The sequence below is a fragment of the Poecilia formosa genome, unplaced genomic scaffold, assembly GCF_000485575.1.
Source record: "Poecilia formosa unplaced genomic scaffold, Poecilia_formosa-5.1.2 Scaffold694, whole genome shotgun sequence".
Classification (NCBI taxonomy): Eukaryota; Metazoa; Chordata; class Actinopteri; order Cyprinodontiformes; family Poeciliidae; genus Poecilia; species Poecilia formosa.
The window spans coordinates 73,347-90,634 of record NW_006800633.1 but is presented as its reverse complement, the minus strand read 5'-3'; the positions used below and the strand labels follow the sequence as shown (position 1 = coordinate 90,634).

At 38.5% G+C, this 17,288-nt stretch overlaps 1 protein-coding gene across 1 annotated transcript; it reads left to right on the top strand.

Annotated features, from left to right (window-relative positions):
* Positions 1-1,586: 1,586 nt before the first annotated feature.
* LOC103130913 (G protein-activated inward rectifier potassium channel 1-like) lies at positions 1,587-16,863 on the top strand. Its single transcript, XM_007542438.2, has 3 exons — positions 1,587-2,941; positions 13,620-13,836; positions 14,195-16,863. The coding sequence occupies exons 1-3, from the start codon at positions 2,273-2,275 to the stop codon at positions 14,860-14,862; spliced, it is 1,554 nt and encodes a 517-aa protein (XP_007542500.1). The 5' UTR covers positions 1,587-2,272; the 3' UTR covers positions 14,863-16,863.
* Positions 16,864-17,288: the final 425 nt, after the last annotated feature.

Genomic DNA, 17,288 nt, shown 5'->3' with positions numbered 1-17,288 from the left:
TGAAAGCATGGCTCAGTGGTTTATTGTAAAAAAAAAAAAAAAAAAACGTTTGGTAAAATGGCAGATACTGTTTGATAAAGTGGAACAGTTTCAAGAATGTAGTAACTCCAATGTATTAAGATAAAGATTTCAAATGATCGGTCATTCTACAACATTGTGTTTGTCTTTTGAAGATAGATTTTGTAATATTTTATTTTCCTGGTCTGCCCTGTAAAATAAAACTCTATAACTCTTTGGCATGTCTTCCTTCCACTTCCACTGCTTCCCAACTAACTTTCCCTATTTGTTATTCATTTATTATCCTTGCGTTTTTTTCTCTTCACCTTATTGTTTGCATTTAGGTTGCAATTTTGTGAACATACATTTAATTGTGTCAAATAAATAATTTAGAAGAATGCAAATATTAGACGAAACCTGCAGGTGCATGTCTGATTTATTAAACTGATTAAGCTTTTGCACCACTGTCACTTTGTCCAACTTGTTTCTTAAAAACAGATAACAGTAACATGCCACTTTTTCCAGTCTTGACCACTTCCTCTTCCCTTTCGCACTGCAAGAAGCTCCACTCAAAACTTGAGAACTAACAAATATGAAATTGAAGGAAATTTTTACCATTCTTTCCCTCCGTATTTAGTGTTTCCGTAATTCTTTGACTTGGTTTAAAAATAATATTTGCATACTATGGACAGCATCCTGCATGAGTGATCTTTTGTCAGGGAATGCACATGTATTTCTTTATAGTCTATAAGATAAATCAATGTACTTTATGTGCAAGTAACTTTATTTTCCCCATACTTAGGATGGATGCTGGAATTTTGATTGTTTTGTGGCATCCTGTAATGGAGTCAAATCCAAGGTTTCTTAGTTTATGAATTATTTCCTTTAAAAGAGTTTAGTGAGAAAATGTGAAAACCCCTCTTAAATGCTGTCTCGAGTTTCACTGATTCGTCATTCACATTGTTTATACTTGAACAATCATACTGAGAAAAAATTGCCCCTTGGCTGTGTTCCTATAGGCCGATAACCTGTGCAGGGTGGACTTAATTTTCCATCAGATATTCCTGACTTGTAAAAAGTCATGTGTAAAACCATAATGACAAAGTTATGTTATTACATTACATTAAATTGCATTATGCAAAATGTCTAGCTTGAGTTCAGTGGGTGTGGAATTTCAGAAATGGCTTCTTCAATCATCCAGTACATCTAAATGTCTGAAAGTATAATTTCATTTTTGTAGCTTGCTAAATACATTCATATAATCACTTTTAAAATGTTTTAAAAAAGTAATAGCTGTACCAAGCAAAATATAAGTGTATCTTGTTGTAGAAGGATGGTTTAATATTTCTCCTGGTTCATTTTCTTGTTTTTTTCTTTTCTTGTAGATTAATAATGTTTCATATAAGTGTTGGATATGAAACAATCGAAAACAATACAGAAATGCTGCAAAACTACTTATCCTTGTCTTTGATGATTTCTCAGAAGTGTGATGCAAAAACAACAAAAAACACTAACACTGAGTAAAAAAACAAAACAAAGCCATTATATCATTTTAATTCCAAATTTTATTTTAAAAAATACCGTCACAGTAAACTAGTTTATTTATCTGATAATAAATATTTTTTTTAACTTTTCAAGAGCAGCTTTGTAATTTTTTTGAAGCAATAATTGCCTCAGGTTTACTTCTACTGCACCAACACTAGGGGGTACTAAACAGCCGTAAATAAGCAGCTGGCGACAGTAAGCTGTAATTTCTTAGTTGTGGAGTAGCCTGAACTTATCTGCTGGATATAATAAAAGAAAAATAAATAAATGCACAGATCAAGGCGCATCCATTCAGATGCTCCTTGATCTGAATGGATCTGAATGGATCAAGGCACATAACAAAAAGGATGCCACTAGAACACCGTTGTGCCATAAGTGCGCACTAAATTTTTCCTCTTGCTCATTGGAGTGGAACTGTTTTTGAATACCACGCACAGCTTTGGTTTTCAGCCCTAAGCCCTTCCCTCAGAGGAGGAAGAAACACAAAGTTGGCACTTGGAAGAGACCTCTCTGCGTAAAAAGGAGCGAGCCTGGGTCGTGCGTTGCGCAGAATCGCTGCTCGCTTACGATTAAATTTACAGAAGAGAGGCGCATCTCCACCTCACAAGATGCGAAAATAGCGCGCTGAATGGTGCTGCCTGGTTTTGGGCACGGAGGACGAAAGGTTGCGCAAAAAGCCCAAGTCCTGCGCCAGGAGAACCCCGCTGTTTTCAGTTAGGCGCGTGGCACGATGTCGGCTCTACGGAGGAAATTCGGCGAGGACTATCAGGTGGTGAACACCAGCAGGAGCATGACTTTTTCTGCGCCGGTGAAGAGGAAGCGGCAGCGCTTCGTGGAGAAGAACGGCCGCTGCAACGTCCAGCACGGTAACCTTGGCGGGGAGACCAGCAGGTACCTGTCCGACCTCTTCACCACGCTGGTGGATCTCAAGTGGCGGTGGAACCTGCTCATCTTCATCCTCACCTACACGGTGGCGTGGCTGGTCATGGCTTCTATGTGGTGGGTGATCGCGTACATCCGCGGGGATCTGAGCAGCACCGGCCACGACCCGTCCTACACGCCGTGCGTCGCCAACGTCTACAACTTTCCCTCCGCGTTCCTCTTCTTCATCGAGACCGAGGCGACAATCGGCTACGGCTCCCGCTACATCACCGAAAAGTGCCCGGAGGGCATCATCCTCTTCCTCTTCCAGTCCCTGCTGGGCTCCATCGTGGACGCCTTCCTCATCGGCTGCATGTTCATTAAGATGTCGCAGCCGAAGAAGCGCGCGGAGACGCTCATGTTCAGCCAGGACGCCGTCATTTCGCAGCGGGACGGAAAGTTGTGCCTCATGTTCCGCGTGGGGAACCTGCGGAACAGCCACATGGTCTCCGCGCAGATCAGGTGCAAACTCATCAAGGTAGGCTGAGGCCGGAGACCAAGGTGCTCCTTTATGCGCAATCCTAACTATGGAGATGTCGTTATCAGAAGCAGAGACTAATTGTCCGTCACTTCATTTGCTGTGAGCGCTCATTAGACTCTCAGAGGACGCCACAAGTCATGCATTGAATTTCTATTCAGCTTGAAAAAAATTGACGAAATTCCCCGAGGGTCTATAATTTTATCATTAGATATATGATAATGGCTCACCATTCTACCCCCCGAAGATCTACGTCGGAGCTGAATTAATCACTGCGTTGTGCAGCTTTTCTTCCTCTTTGTTCCAGAACTGCTGAGTGTGCTGCCTGATGGAGTCAGGGTCACCAGAAACAATGTCCCCACCATTAGGTGTCAGTCTGACTGACTTCTTTCCCTCTGCAGCTCCTCCAGAGTCACCATGGCTTCTCTTTGCAGCTGTAATTAGGGCTGCATTAAATTTGCAGTCCTAAAAACATCTAATACAGAATATCAATACATGTTACAATGATTATATGACTTGTTTTCATTATTAATATCTTAGAGTTTACTGCTAATGTAAACAACAGAAGTTTATTAAGGAGAAATCCTTATTTTTATTCCAACAACATAGTTTTATTGAAAAGCTTGCAGCTGTATACAGCAGAAATGTTGTGATGCATTGTTCAGCCTCAGTTGTAATGTGAAAAAAAAAAGTGAATAAGCTCAAAGTGCATAAATACTTTTGCAAGGCACTCGATATCCAGGTGTCCACATCAGATAATTACACCCAAACTGTGACTTTTGATTAAGAGATTGGTTGAATCAGGATCTGTATACACTGGGCGAGTGGCAGGGAATGCAAACCTCTAGGTTATACTTTTTCTTGAACATAAAGCCCCTGCACAGATCTGAAGCACAGAGAGCTGACAGTGAGAATGCATTTTATGAAACACTGTCAGTTCTAAAAAAAAAAAAGCCAGAGGATAAAAGCAAAGCTGAGGCAGCTTCTGGTGGCTGTGATAGAAGAGAGTTGGAACACACATGACAAACAACTTCAAACTGACAAAACAGACAAACTCCAGCAACAAAACAGGGTTTTTTGCATCTCTTGCTGTCAGCGGGGAGATGCGTTTTGCATTTCTCCACAGTAATATTTTGTATTTGTGCTAAAAAAGTGAAGCCTATGCACCAAAATATCACACGGCATGGACTTCCAACGTAGCTCCGCTGTTCAAACCGCTAAAAGATGTCTGCATTACTGCGTATCTGTGACAGGTAGAGTTAGTGGTGCGTTCACATTTAATCTGATGTGACAGGCTACATTCTCCACGTCGGAGGAAGAGTTTTCAGTTAGAAGTGCTCCCACTGGATTTTACGTTTATTCTCTGTAGAGCTTACATGATATAATTTATACACCAGTACCTCTTGTCACTGCAGATTTAAAAGCTTTGATTAGTTAACTGTTTGTGGTTATGGAATCAGCTTCTTCTGAGATGACTTACATTTCATTTTCTTATCATTTCTTCTCAAATTAATAATCTGGAAAGGTGAAGAAAAATATGGTCTCTTGATTGCGCTTAACAACCCATCAAAGAGGGACTAATCAGGGGGAAAAAATGCACAATCATCACCTTTTTTCCTCCACAGAGGACAGTAGTAAGTCTTGGACTGTTTTATGTTCTGTTATCATTCTCTCTGATTCAATTTGTTACTGTTTTAAACAGGAAAGGCAGAATCATACATCATGTTGACATTATCTCTGTGGATTTACTATGTAAGAAGATTGTTGGGACAGTTTTAGCTTTTGTTTTCTTCATTGGGCGAACACTTAATAACAACTGCTGTAGTGTTAGATTCACAAGCAGAGATCTCCATCTATTCCATCTTCCCTTTACCTTTTAGCTTGAATAAACCTGTATGATAAATTACTGTAGGAACTTTAATTGTTGCTTCTTTTTGTTCTCCCTGACTTTACTCTAGTTTAAAATGTCCTTGACATTGATTCAGATACAGATTTGTTAGATATATATGAAACATCTTATTGGGATTCAAGCCAGTAATTAGATCATGATCTCTTATGTGGTCATTAAATTATCTTTTTGAGCCAATTTATGTGTTTAAATATCATTATCTAAATTACATCCTGAAGCGCTACATTCGGTAGTGCCTACAGGACAACCTGTAAAAAAATTCCCAATGTGTTATCCTCATCTTTTTTATAGTACCTTTTTATATCCACACAGCCATAAAACACTGTGATTCTGCTGTTTAAAACAGTGTGTAACATTAACATGAATCATCCTCAGATTAAAGTCTAAAGCGGCCCCTGAACGATGAGTTGCAAATTATGAGAAAAGTTTTGTACACCTTGAACTTTTACAAATTTAATCACTTTACCAAAAACTTTGATATATTTTTGGAGAGGATAATTGGTCAGAGAGCAACATCAAACAGTTCATTACTGTTGGCCATCTGAAACGTGTGGAATTATTTACTATTCATCCCCTTTCACTCTAAAACCACTAAATAAAACCAAGCACTGTTGCTTTCTGGGATCATCCTAATTAGTACATAGTTGGAGCAATTTAAACTCAGTATAAGCCGAGCTGTTCTATAAAGACCTCAGAAGTTTATTACAGAATATTGGAGAACAAACAGCATCACTAGGACATAGGAACCCAGCAGAGACATCAGTGAGAAAGACATGGAGACTTATATGGTGTTTTCACACCAGAAAGTCCAACAGACTCGGGTCAATCGGGGCCCTTAGTTGAATCATTTGTTACATTTCCAGCTGATGAGGTTCACTTTCACACTGCACCCTTTCAAACAAACCAAACCCTTTGAAAAGACCTGTTCACCCCCTCACCTGTAGTGGCGCTGCACCAAGAACCACTGAAGGAAATGACATGAAAACATGAGTACAACTTCCTATTACAAAAAATGGAGTGGTGTCAGATTTCAGTGGTTGTAGGATTTCTTGATTGTTGTTGGTAAAAGACCACAAGCGGTTTTTCCCTCTAGCTCTAGACTCGTGCATTTGTTTTGGTTATATTTACCCCAAATGCCCTGTGGGGTAGTTTGTTTCTTACTGTTGGAGCGCTCTCCAGTCACATATGTATTCAAACCGCACCAAAATTCACTTTTTGGTCTACATCAGAGTTCAGTTGCACATTTATAATTCTACCCAAACAAACCAGACTTTCTAAGTAAATGAAGTAGAGTTCGGTTAAATAGGACCAAACAGGTGTCAATGCAACATCAGTACAGGGATAGGATAAAAAACAATACCTCAAACTTTGAACATCTCTCTGAGCTCTGTTCATCATCTGACTATGAAGAGTTTGCCACAACTGCAAAGTTTCCAAACATGTACCTAAACTTAGAGGTTGGGCAAGTAAATCATTAGTAAGAGAAGCAGCTAAGAAGCTCAATAACTATTACAAGAATAAAGCCATAAGCAACCTGTTTTAAAATTTTGCCTAAAATCCTGCAGGAAAGACACAAGTGGAAGAAGGTGCTCTTGTCTGTTAAGATCAAAATCAATTTTTTTTGACTGTAAATGTTATGTGTGGTGGCAAACTACAAGTAGACGTCAACCTTGACTGACCTTCTTGCAAAGTAACACATGGAGGTGGCAGTACTGAAAATGTTGGATGCAAGAACAGCCAAAGTTTTAGTCACTAGATGTGAATGTCACTGCAAAACCCACATTCACTAAAAAGTTTGCAGCAGTGACTACAGCAAAAGATGCAGTCACTGCAAAGTGTTGTATCTCCAAGACTGCAGACCAAAGCTGGCCTCATTTTTCAGATTTTATTTATAATAAAATGAGACAACCATGAACAATTTCCCTTTGAGTTCACAATGATCCATGATTTTATACTGGCACATCATGTAACACCCCAATAAAACTTCCCTGAAGTCTGTGGTTGTAAAAGATCAGAATTCATCACCAGGAAGTACAACACAATCACTTTTAGAAACAGTGCATTAGTTTGTGGTCTGGTAACTCATTTCAAAACTCCGTCTTGCAGAAATCAGAGCTGCTGCATTAATCCCAGTGAATGCTGCCTAACTGCTGCATGACCCGGTCGGTTACAGAGAAATAGGCTCAGGCACAGGCTGTAAATTCCTAAGAGGTCTGGATACTATGAATTTCTGCAAAAAAAAAAAAAAAAAAAAGGTAGAAGGAACACATTTTGGTACAACGTATAACTCTAAACCCATACAACCATTAGTGAAAGGAGAAATACATATTTCTGATGCATCTGTTATTGAATGGGCGTCGAAGTTAGCCTTAATTTAATTAATTTTATCTAAATAACATTATTAAAATTTTAATTAACTCCTGCAGAACGACCCGGTTAGTATTTCTGCCTCACTGAGAAATGATATTACTGGTTCAAATCTTTGCTTTCTATGCGCAGCCTGCACCATCTCTGACTCCATGATGGTTAACTGTTCATTCTAAAGAACAACTGGTATGAAGTGTGTTCATACATGGCTGTGCAGTTCGAGCTTCAACAGTATTGATGACCTTCATATCATTAATTATACATAGGTTATATTGAAAATTAATGATAAAAAATCCTATAGATCTCTGAAAAATGTCACAGAGTAATTGTCCTTCATTACCCATCCTGTGCTTTCCTGTAGTATATGATTCTGATTCTACATTATTAATACAAATATGATAAAAGAAAAAAAAATATCCAACTGTGAAATGGACACCTCTCCTTAGAGTCTTCCTTTCTAGTAAATTATATTTTATACCTAATTCATCTTAAACAACTCCACAAATAGAAGTTACAGTTATCTTTATTTTATGTTTTTTTTTGTAAGATTTGGTGACAGGCGGCTTTTACTTGCTGGTTGTTAGACACGGAAGGTGAAGAGCGTAGAGGCGTCAGAATGACATCTTCAGCACATTCAGTTTACACACTGAGCCACACAGCAGCACACACTGCCATGGTTATGCTAACAGTGCTTTCTAACTGTTAGCATAACCATGGCATGTTAATCAGTTAGGCAAGACAGAAAGGCCTAAACTGTTTAAACAAGCAGCTACCATTTTTATGGAGAAGATGTCAAACAAAGGTAGCTTGATCTAAACAACTTTTATGCAAATAGAAACTTATTTTGAACCATGAAGAGGTGATGCACGGTGGTGACAACATCAGGCTGTGCAGCGTTTTCTTTTCAGCAGCTTGTATGGAATTAGCCTGTCAGAAGCTGGTAAAGACCTGACAATACATGGAATAATAGGAAAGACTCTTGAAATATGAAGTTTTTGAAAAAATAAATCTAAAACACTTAAACCTTTTGACTTACAGTATTTTGCAGATAGCTAATCTGAACTGTAGCCATGTGCTTTCACAGTTTACTCATTTTTAATTCTGAACACATGGGAAGGGTGTATACTGGGGTAACATTGAAATACTATAAACATAGATTATCACTCGTTTTGAAAATGTGAAAAATATTTTAATGACTAAATTGACAAGAATGTATTACCTCAACCGAAAAGAATAGGGATGGTTGTGTCTTTTAAGTGTGAATTAATTTGAATTAAACAATATTTTATGTTTATTAGATTCTAATTTTTAAGTTAATCACCAGCAGAAACGCAGAGTGCATGTTCCATGCCTTTTCCATGCATGGGGTCTTAAAGAGATAAAAGTCCTTGAATCTTCATTAATATTGATGCAGCTATTGTTAATAAAACGGCAGAACGCAGAGGTGCATTGAGCTGTGCAGCATTGGTGGGATATGTCTGCTGTTAGACCCCTGCATGGAAGAAGAGACAAAGGAGAAAGGCAGTAAGCAGTGGCAAACAGAACTAAAATCCAGAGAAAGAGAGTGACAGCTGGGTGGTGCTCATCAGTGTCAGCAGAAGCTCTCTCAGTGGGTTGCAAAGGCAGCAGGAGATGGGAGACAGACATGCAGGAAGACAAGTCCACATTACTTGCAACATCTGGCACTGCCAAGCACAGGAGGACAAGCAGAAGAAAACCACCTACACACGACCAGGCTTCAATCTCACTTAGGAAATGTTGCAAATGACGACTCAGATGAGACGTGAACATTTGATTTATGGCCTCGAAGCCGAGCTATAAATCTGTTGACTAAACGTCAGCGGGTTTCCAATGTCAAAGCCAAGGACGACTCTGAAACAACACACTTCTTAAGCTTTTGATGGTTCTTTACATCAGTGTATAACGCGACAGCGGTCAGAACCACTGGTGCTCTGTTCCAGGTGGAAGTGAGTCACTGGGGATTGGCTCTGACTCTCAGGTGGCCCAGTAAATTAAACACTCCCTCCATATCAGCAGCTCTTTCAGAGGCCATTAATTCCTCCCCCTGTGGCACTGAGTGTTTAGCAGCAGGAGGAGGCTTTCACCTTGTTAGACCTTTCAGTGTCAAATATGTTTATCCTTGCTTAGCAGAAGTATATGGTTATAATTTAGCCACAATGCTTTAGTGTAAGTCAGTGCATCTAAAATAAAAGATTTTAGATATGACATCCTAGGGAACTTGTTTTTCATTTTCATTCGTTTTCAGTGTAGATTATTGAAAACATATAATGTGTAACAGATGTTGCTTTGAAATGTGAGTAAACTGGAACAGCACAGCTAGCTGGAAGAGGAAGTTAGAAAAGTAGCATCAAAGTATCAAAGTGATTTATTTATTTATTTATTTTATTTTTTTTACCACAGCATCATTCAGTCAGTCACTGTAAGAATCAATGACAGGATCTGAGGTTTTTATTGAATTATTGAGCACATTTATTAAACAAAACGTCCAAACCGAAACGTTTGAGCATGGTGCTTTAGTTCATTGAGGTTTACAAGCATACAGCTCCCCATCACCTAGGCAATGGCCTAGTCAGTGTCTAAGCTCCAGACATTGACTAGGCCATTGTAAAATAATTATGATGTTTGTTTTTTATTATTGTCCTGTCAGATTACCAAATGACAGCCAAGCTTTAGCAGACGCACAGATAGTTTCATATTTGATTTTAGAATCATTTGGCAGACTGTGGACATTTGTTGCTGACTGGAAACATGGCCAAACATGTCCTTTCATCTTTCCAAAGGGCATTTTTCCAGAGTTTTGGTGATTTTTTTAATGTTTTGCAAACCTGATTAGCGGTTTATGCTTTTCCTTCCAAACTCTACAAATGACATCATGTGTCCCAGAAAAGACAAGGCGACTCCTTACAGGCATGGGTGTGTTCTGTTGTTTTTGTGGTTGTACTCATCTCAGTTTTAGTTAAAAAATTATATTAAGCTCTGCAGAACAGACGCAGCTGCAGGATGCGGTCTGGAAGAATGTTTGCTTTTATTTTGTACTGTTGATTATCTTTGTGTAAAATAAGAAAAGCAGCATCCAAAAAGATTCTCAAATATTTTCAAATATTGTGGATTAAAATATTAGAATCTCCCAAAATCAACATCATCTGCGCTTTCCTAAATAATTTAAAGGCATACTCATTTTGATAAAAGCAAACTTCTAAATTTGAAGACATTGTTTTTAATTATGAAAATCTCTCTCTTTGCTATGATTCAGAAAATATTAAGTATCTTGGTAATCAAAACTGACAAAAAACTGGGAAAATATCCCACTGATTTAATATCAGACAATGAGAAAAAAAATGGCTATTTGTTTTACACACACTGCATGAAACTGTACACTATAGTGACCGAAAGTACTTTCTGAAATATACGTATCAATTACTTGGAGATATTCAACCTAGATTTGAAAGACTACATTTTAAAGCAAGCCAAGCTCCAGAGATTAATGAATTTAGCAGCTTCACAGTGGCTAAAGACTTCACACTCACTCACAGATTTCCTCTCTGGAGAGTTTGCTCAGAGTGGAAGATTTACACATTACATTCTCCAGACTGGGCTTGTATGTGACTGTCTCTGTCAGTTTTAAGAAGGATAGCATTGTTCTGCGTCCAAAAACCGAGCGTGCAATATTTTCCTACCACCCTCTGTCCTGTCAGAGACACCAAATTTGAGCCGTATTCTATATTTCCTAAAATAACACACCTTGGGGATTGATACGCAATCAGATCATTTATTCTTGTGGCTTTTTCTAGCTTTTCTTAGCCTTGCATTAATCATATTAAGCAGCTGCCGGCCTTGCTCTCTGAGTTTCTGATCTAAATTTAGTGGACATGTAACATCGGCTGCATGTCTGCGCATTACTGAAGAAATAAACACTGATGCTGCATGATGGGTGACACTTTCCATCGTGAAGGCGAGCCAGGAATCTGTGGGCACAGACGTCTTCCCGTGAAATGTCACACCCTTCTGTCCTCAACATCACTGTGAATACAAATGACAGCCTGTTTGCCATCTGTGGACCGAGTGGCTACTTACTAAGGAAGCCAGAAAGACAAATAAAGTTAACGTTGAGCAACAGGAAGAGGTTCTTGATGATAGACAAGTAGCTAATCTCACAGTGTTACAGAATAAAATTAGCCTGTAACAGCAGAGGACTCAGTTACTAGTACAATTATAAAAGTTCAGAATAAATCTACTGCTGACAATTTTAAATACCAGACCTGTAAAAACAGTTGGTTGGATGGATGGATGGATTTATGTGTGGATGGATGGATGGACAGGTGGTTGGTTGGTTGAATGGACTGGATGGACAGATGGATGGATTCTGGAAATATAAGTATTTTCTGGACTTTGTACTCTTTCTCCATAATTATCCAGAGTTTGAAAATACATAGATGGAGTTCACCACCTTACGCCACACAGAGGAATAAAACCTGACGATCATCATCAGATTGTCATGGTTTCCATTTATCTGCTCTGATGTTGCAGCTGATTTGTGTTTAAACGTAGTTTTTCTAAAACACAGATCTCGCTGTCTATGTATTTTTAACTCATGACATGAATTACCAGTAAATAGATGTGACTGCACAGTTTATCGTCTCATACGTCTGTCATTCAGTCTGAATATCTTCGTTGACAAATTAATTTGTCACTAAAGTCACAACATAGGCTTATAATGTTGTCTAATGTCTGAGAGAGAGACGGAAAACAAGGAAGACAAATGTTTTCACACCTTTATTAACACTGCAAACTGCCAATCATCGACAGCAAAGCTTTACTGCTGCTGCAGCTCCTGGATGAATTGTTACAGTCCATCCACTTCTTTCAACAAAAAGATTTTTGTTGCCTTATCCATCGAAACCCCAGATTAGATGTGATGTTTCTCAATGTATGAATGTTGCTGGCCTGTTAAAGCTAACTGAGTGCAGGGAAAATCTGTCTTTTTCTCTCTATTTTCATCCTCCTCTCTTCAGTAAGAGGGTTGTGATGGAAACAATCCTAGGCAGCTGCAGCGTCTTTACGTTTATTGGCGTCATGCCATCTGCTACTGAACAATAAAATAACTTCCTGCACAATTCGTCTCTGTCCCTAAATACAGAAGGAAATTTCCTTTTCATAGCAATTACATGCAGCCTTTAACACTTCCCTCCTCACCTGTCAGTTAGGGTAAAAATATGAATAAATAGAATAAAATACAGGCATGCAGCAACAGTAGCTTTGAATAAAAACTGTCCCCTAAAGTGCTGTTGTTTACCAGACATTGTCTGTCTGTCAGAGTAGCCTTGAATTATGAATAGCTGTCACCCATAGGGTTATAAAACAAAGAAAGCAAAAGGAAGTACTTTGAATTTTGAATTTTGGAAGAGCTCATTCAACCGTCTTTAAGGCCTCTTAATTATTCCCCTCATCTGTGAGGTCTCATTAGGACTTAAAGTGATGTTATTTAAATCACTGTTGTAAATCAGAAGCTTGTAGCAGGAGACAGTTAGATGCTGGCACCGATCGTAGCGGGAGCTAACATCCGTATCCTTCTCTCTGGGGTACAGCCAATCAGTGCAAAGGGAAATAAATGGAACTTCTGGATCGGTTGCTTTGCAAAAAGCATCCAATAGCGTGTCAAAAAGCATTTTGCTTTGGCAGCTCAGCTTCCCAAGCTGCATTTTCTTCTGTATATGCTAGATATGCTGCACAAAAATAACCTTAAATGGGGAAAATTTCCTCGAATAATTTGGAGTTACATTCCACAGAAAAATCCATAAATAGGTGAAAGTGCAAACACTGAAATAAGTATGTGGGGATCCACTGCTTTGTGTAAAAACATTGATGTAGAATATTTCTGACAGGAGGAATTTTAATGAATGTTTATGTTTGAGCTTCACGTTGGGATTTTCCATGGATTTTATCAACATTCACCCTTTTCATAAAACTTGAATTTGGCTGGTGTAGCTAAGAGCCGCTAGTTAAGTTCTTGTCTTATGATTAGCATAAACGTCATATTAATTGGGGGCTTTTAACCAGTTATTATTATTTTTTTTTTTAAAAGGAAGGTAAAAATACAACAAAAAACAAATGCTTATGTCATGGCGGTCAATATAGCTAAATTTTTGTCTCGTTCAACAAAAACTAATTTCTCTTTGGAAAGCAAAAACTCACATGAAAGTTGTAGCGATATTTATGTTCATGATGAGTGTCTGTACTTCTTACCCAAACTGTGTGTTCAATCAGCTAATTTCTGGTGACATTTACTGCTGTCTGAATAATCCTAAAAAAACAAAAAACGATCTCTTGGCAAACAAAAATGTCAATTCTTCTCCCAAACGTGTGAATCATTTGTGCTTCCAGTCTAGACAGACCCCAGAGGGAGAGTTTCTGCCTCTGGACCAGTGCGAGCTGGACGTGGGTTTTGGCACCGGAGCGGACCAGCTTTTCTTGGTGTCACCTCTCACCATCTGCCACGAGATCAACACCAACAGCCCGTTCTTTGATCTCTCCCAGCGCTCGCTCATGAACGAGCAGTTTGAGATAGTAGTTATTCTAGAGGGCATTGTCGAAACCACAGGTGAGCGCAAAATCTCACGTTCTCATTTCTGCCTTTTTTGCTGTAACATTTGGATAACCGCTCCTGGTGCCTAATCTTTTGTTTCATCGTTTTTTTAGCCTGTGGCACAGATCCCTTTCTCAGTTGTAGGAAATATTGAACTGAATGTTTAATTTCATGGTTTTAATTATTCAGTAGCACAAGCTTTTACCCATCATGGCTGTATTTTTCATGTCTTCCCCCTAAAGCAGTTCGCTATTCATTTCCCCTCGTTTTTTGCTCTCTCAACTTACATACTTTTCTTGGGCTCTTTTCTGTACTTTCATCTTTTCTTGTTTACTTTTGAAAACCTCCCTTGCTCTGTAACTTCTCTTTGTAGGTATGACATGCCAAGCGAGAACATCCTACACGGAGGATGAGGTCCTGTGGGGCCATCGATTCCTTCCTGTCATGTCTCTAGAAGAAGGATTCTTCAGAGTGGACTACTCCCAGTTCCACAACACCTTTGAGGTTCCCACGCCTCCCTACAGTGTCAAAGAGCAGGAGGAGAAATCCTCTCTCACGTCCCCTAATCCCGTTGCCATTGCTCCCACTCTCCCCTCGCCTCTGCTGGGCAACAGAGTGGGCCGCCGGGAAAGGCTCCTCTCGGCTGACCACGCGGAGCACCCGGAGGATCAGGCCTCCAGGCTGCCCAGCAAGCTCCAGCGGATGAGCTCCACCAAGGAGGAGCACCTGTGGAGGGCGCTGAAGACGGGGACAGCCTTGCCCGGTGGTAAAGCCTCCAGCACTGGAGACCTTTCGCTCAGCATCCAGCGGTTCAGGTCCAGCTCCATCCCGGCTGTGAGGCACGGACAGCCTGAGGAGCAAGTCAAGTTGCTGTCCCTCGATCTTGATGCCGATGAGGGGGATCTGGCGAAACACAGACAGCCAACAGCAATTAGCACCATCGGCGCTGCGACGCCAGCACCAGTCCCTTTCCCCTCAATGGGGAGTCGGCCAGAGGACAATCTACCCGCAAAACTGCGCAAAATGAACGCTGACCGCTGAGAAAAACTCAAAATAAATCTCAAACAGGCTTCAAGGGCATTGCATAGAAACAAAGACTACTGTGACCTAGATTCCCCCCTGCAGTTTTTGTTCTTTACTGTTCACTTAATGCAATCTCTTTACTAAGATTGCCACAAATAGGACAATGCCAATAAGCCATCCATCCGCTCAAACTGTGAGTCAGTTTTGATAGATCACCATCTGTGCCCCCCACAGACTTCTAACACTTATCTGTGTGCTTGTTTTTTTTTCTACATGGTTATATCACATGTTCTCTGATCTTCATAAACTGCTGTATGTTTTTCTAACTGAAAAAGCAACAAAGGGATGAATAAATAAATAGAAATTACTATTTGCCAAACCTTCCCCAAACCACTGCTGTTCCAGGCACAACTTAGGAAAAAAAGGAACATGATAAAGTATTGAATAAGAATTTTTTTTTGTAATTTTGTAATAATTTACTATAATAATGTAGATTATTGTGGTATATAATTTACACTATAATTTAATAGTGTAAATTTACACTAGCTTATAGTGTAAATCATACACTATGAATCACACTATAAGTATGATTTACTTATAGTGTAAATCATACACTATAAGCTAGTGTACATTTATTTTCAGTTGTTTTTTATATTATCTGGCTTTCTTTGTTTATTATTATTATTATTTTTTTTGTATTTAGCCATTAGCTATAGCCTAACTCAGGATATGTAGCCATTACTAGTTGAACTCATGATTATGTAGGAGCTACACAGGGAGAAACCAGAACTTTATTGGCAAATTGTTGGTTTAATTACAAACTAGTGATGAACGGGACTCAGTGTGCTTGATCAGTTTGGTCTGTTCTACTCAGTGGCCTGTGTAAAGGGCTAACATTTGCGCTGAATGGCTAAGGCTAAGTCTATGTTTGCTAGTGTTATGTTTAAAATTATTGCAGAATACAAAGGTTCGAGCATTTCAGAAAATAGTTTTAGCTATTGCTTAAAACTCTGCATGTGTCACTTATTTCATGATCATAACCTTGCAATTTAAAACAAATAGGCCTCATTTATGCTAACGTTAGCATAAATAGCTGGATAGCATAAAATGGGTTTTAAAGGCTCATCATGTTTCCAACACATTGTGTGTCATAATGGGACTTTTTCTGCTTTTTTAACACTGTGAAAATTACACCCTGAGTGGTTATGACATACCATAAAACTCACAACTCATAAATGTGAACCCTACTGTGACTCAGAGTGCACAAGTAAATAAAACTTAATGAAACCAGTCTAAAGAACGCACATCACACAATTTTAATGTAGGAAACAAAGAATCAACTAGAATCAAATTGCATTTTGTTTTAAAAAGAAGAAAATCAGCTTGCCATAAGCTGAACATGTACCACATATCCTGGTGCTACATTGAGTGAGGTGTGGTGTGACTGACTCATTCAGTTTACTAAATCAGATCATTTTACATCTCCAGAAAAGAGAAAAACAATATAGACATAGTGAACGCATTGAGGTACTATACTCATTGTTAATATAAAGATACTGTAAGCAACCACTGTACATTTATTAATGGTCGATATTATTTATACTTAGGACTTACATCTTCTGAGTTCCATTTCAGAAAAATTTGTTGAAACGCCCGATAAACTGGGAATTGTGATTTCGAATATTTGACATCCCTGAGCTACTTGCAGTCACAAAAAATGGCTGCCACACACACAAAAAAAATACAGTGAATTTTGCACAAATAAACAGTTTGATTTCTGTTTATTGTATCTCAATAATCCAGTGGCATTAATGTACACCCTCTGTTTGCGAACATGTTCTTTTAGAATATGAATGCACAGGCTGTAAAATGGAGAGGAATACTGTATTATTGTTGTGTCTTGCTAATAGTTGTTAGCCTTGTCATAAAATGAAAGCTAAATGCATATAAAATATATTCTTTAATGGAGAGTTTATTTTGTCAGTCAGCTTTTATTTATTTATTTCAGTACTTATTTGAATTTATTTATTCATTTTATAATGGTGTTTTATTTTGCCACACTTTTTTTGTTAAACTACTCCGTCTATGTCATGAGCTTTTATTGTTTTAACTCCGTTATTATTTAGGTTATTTTTATTTCATGTTACTATCTGTGTGGTGGGTCTGGTCAAGGTAAAATAAGTAAATAGATAAGCAAATAAAATTGATTGACAAAATAAGCTCCCCAATAAAAATATTTTTATTTACATTGACTTTTGTTTATTTTTATTTTTTTAAATGGGGACATTTACTTATTTGATGGAAAAATTTGAAAACATTTATCAATAACAGTATTTATTTTTGAACAAAGCAGCTCTTCATAATTTTGACCTTTTTTTAAAAAATGTTTTTAAAATCGAAACTTTCACATTGTACAATCAAATAGCATTCAAAAGACACCGTGA

Bases quoted from the DNA above. Each gene is read 5' to 3' on its own strand.
- LOC103130913 (XM_007542438.2), top strand. From the start codon at position 2,273: ATGTCGGCTCTACGGAGGAAATTCGGCGAGGACTATCAGGTGGTGAAC. The intron at 2,942-13,619 runs GTAGGCTGAGGC...TTGTGCTTCCAG, and splicing joins TCAGGTGCAAACTCATCAAG to TCTAGACAGACCCCAGAGGG. The intron at 13,837-14,194 runs GTGAGCGCAAAA...TTCTCTTTGTAG, and splicing joins GGGCATTGTCGAAACCACAG to GTATGACATGCCAAGCGAGA.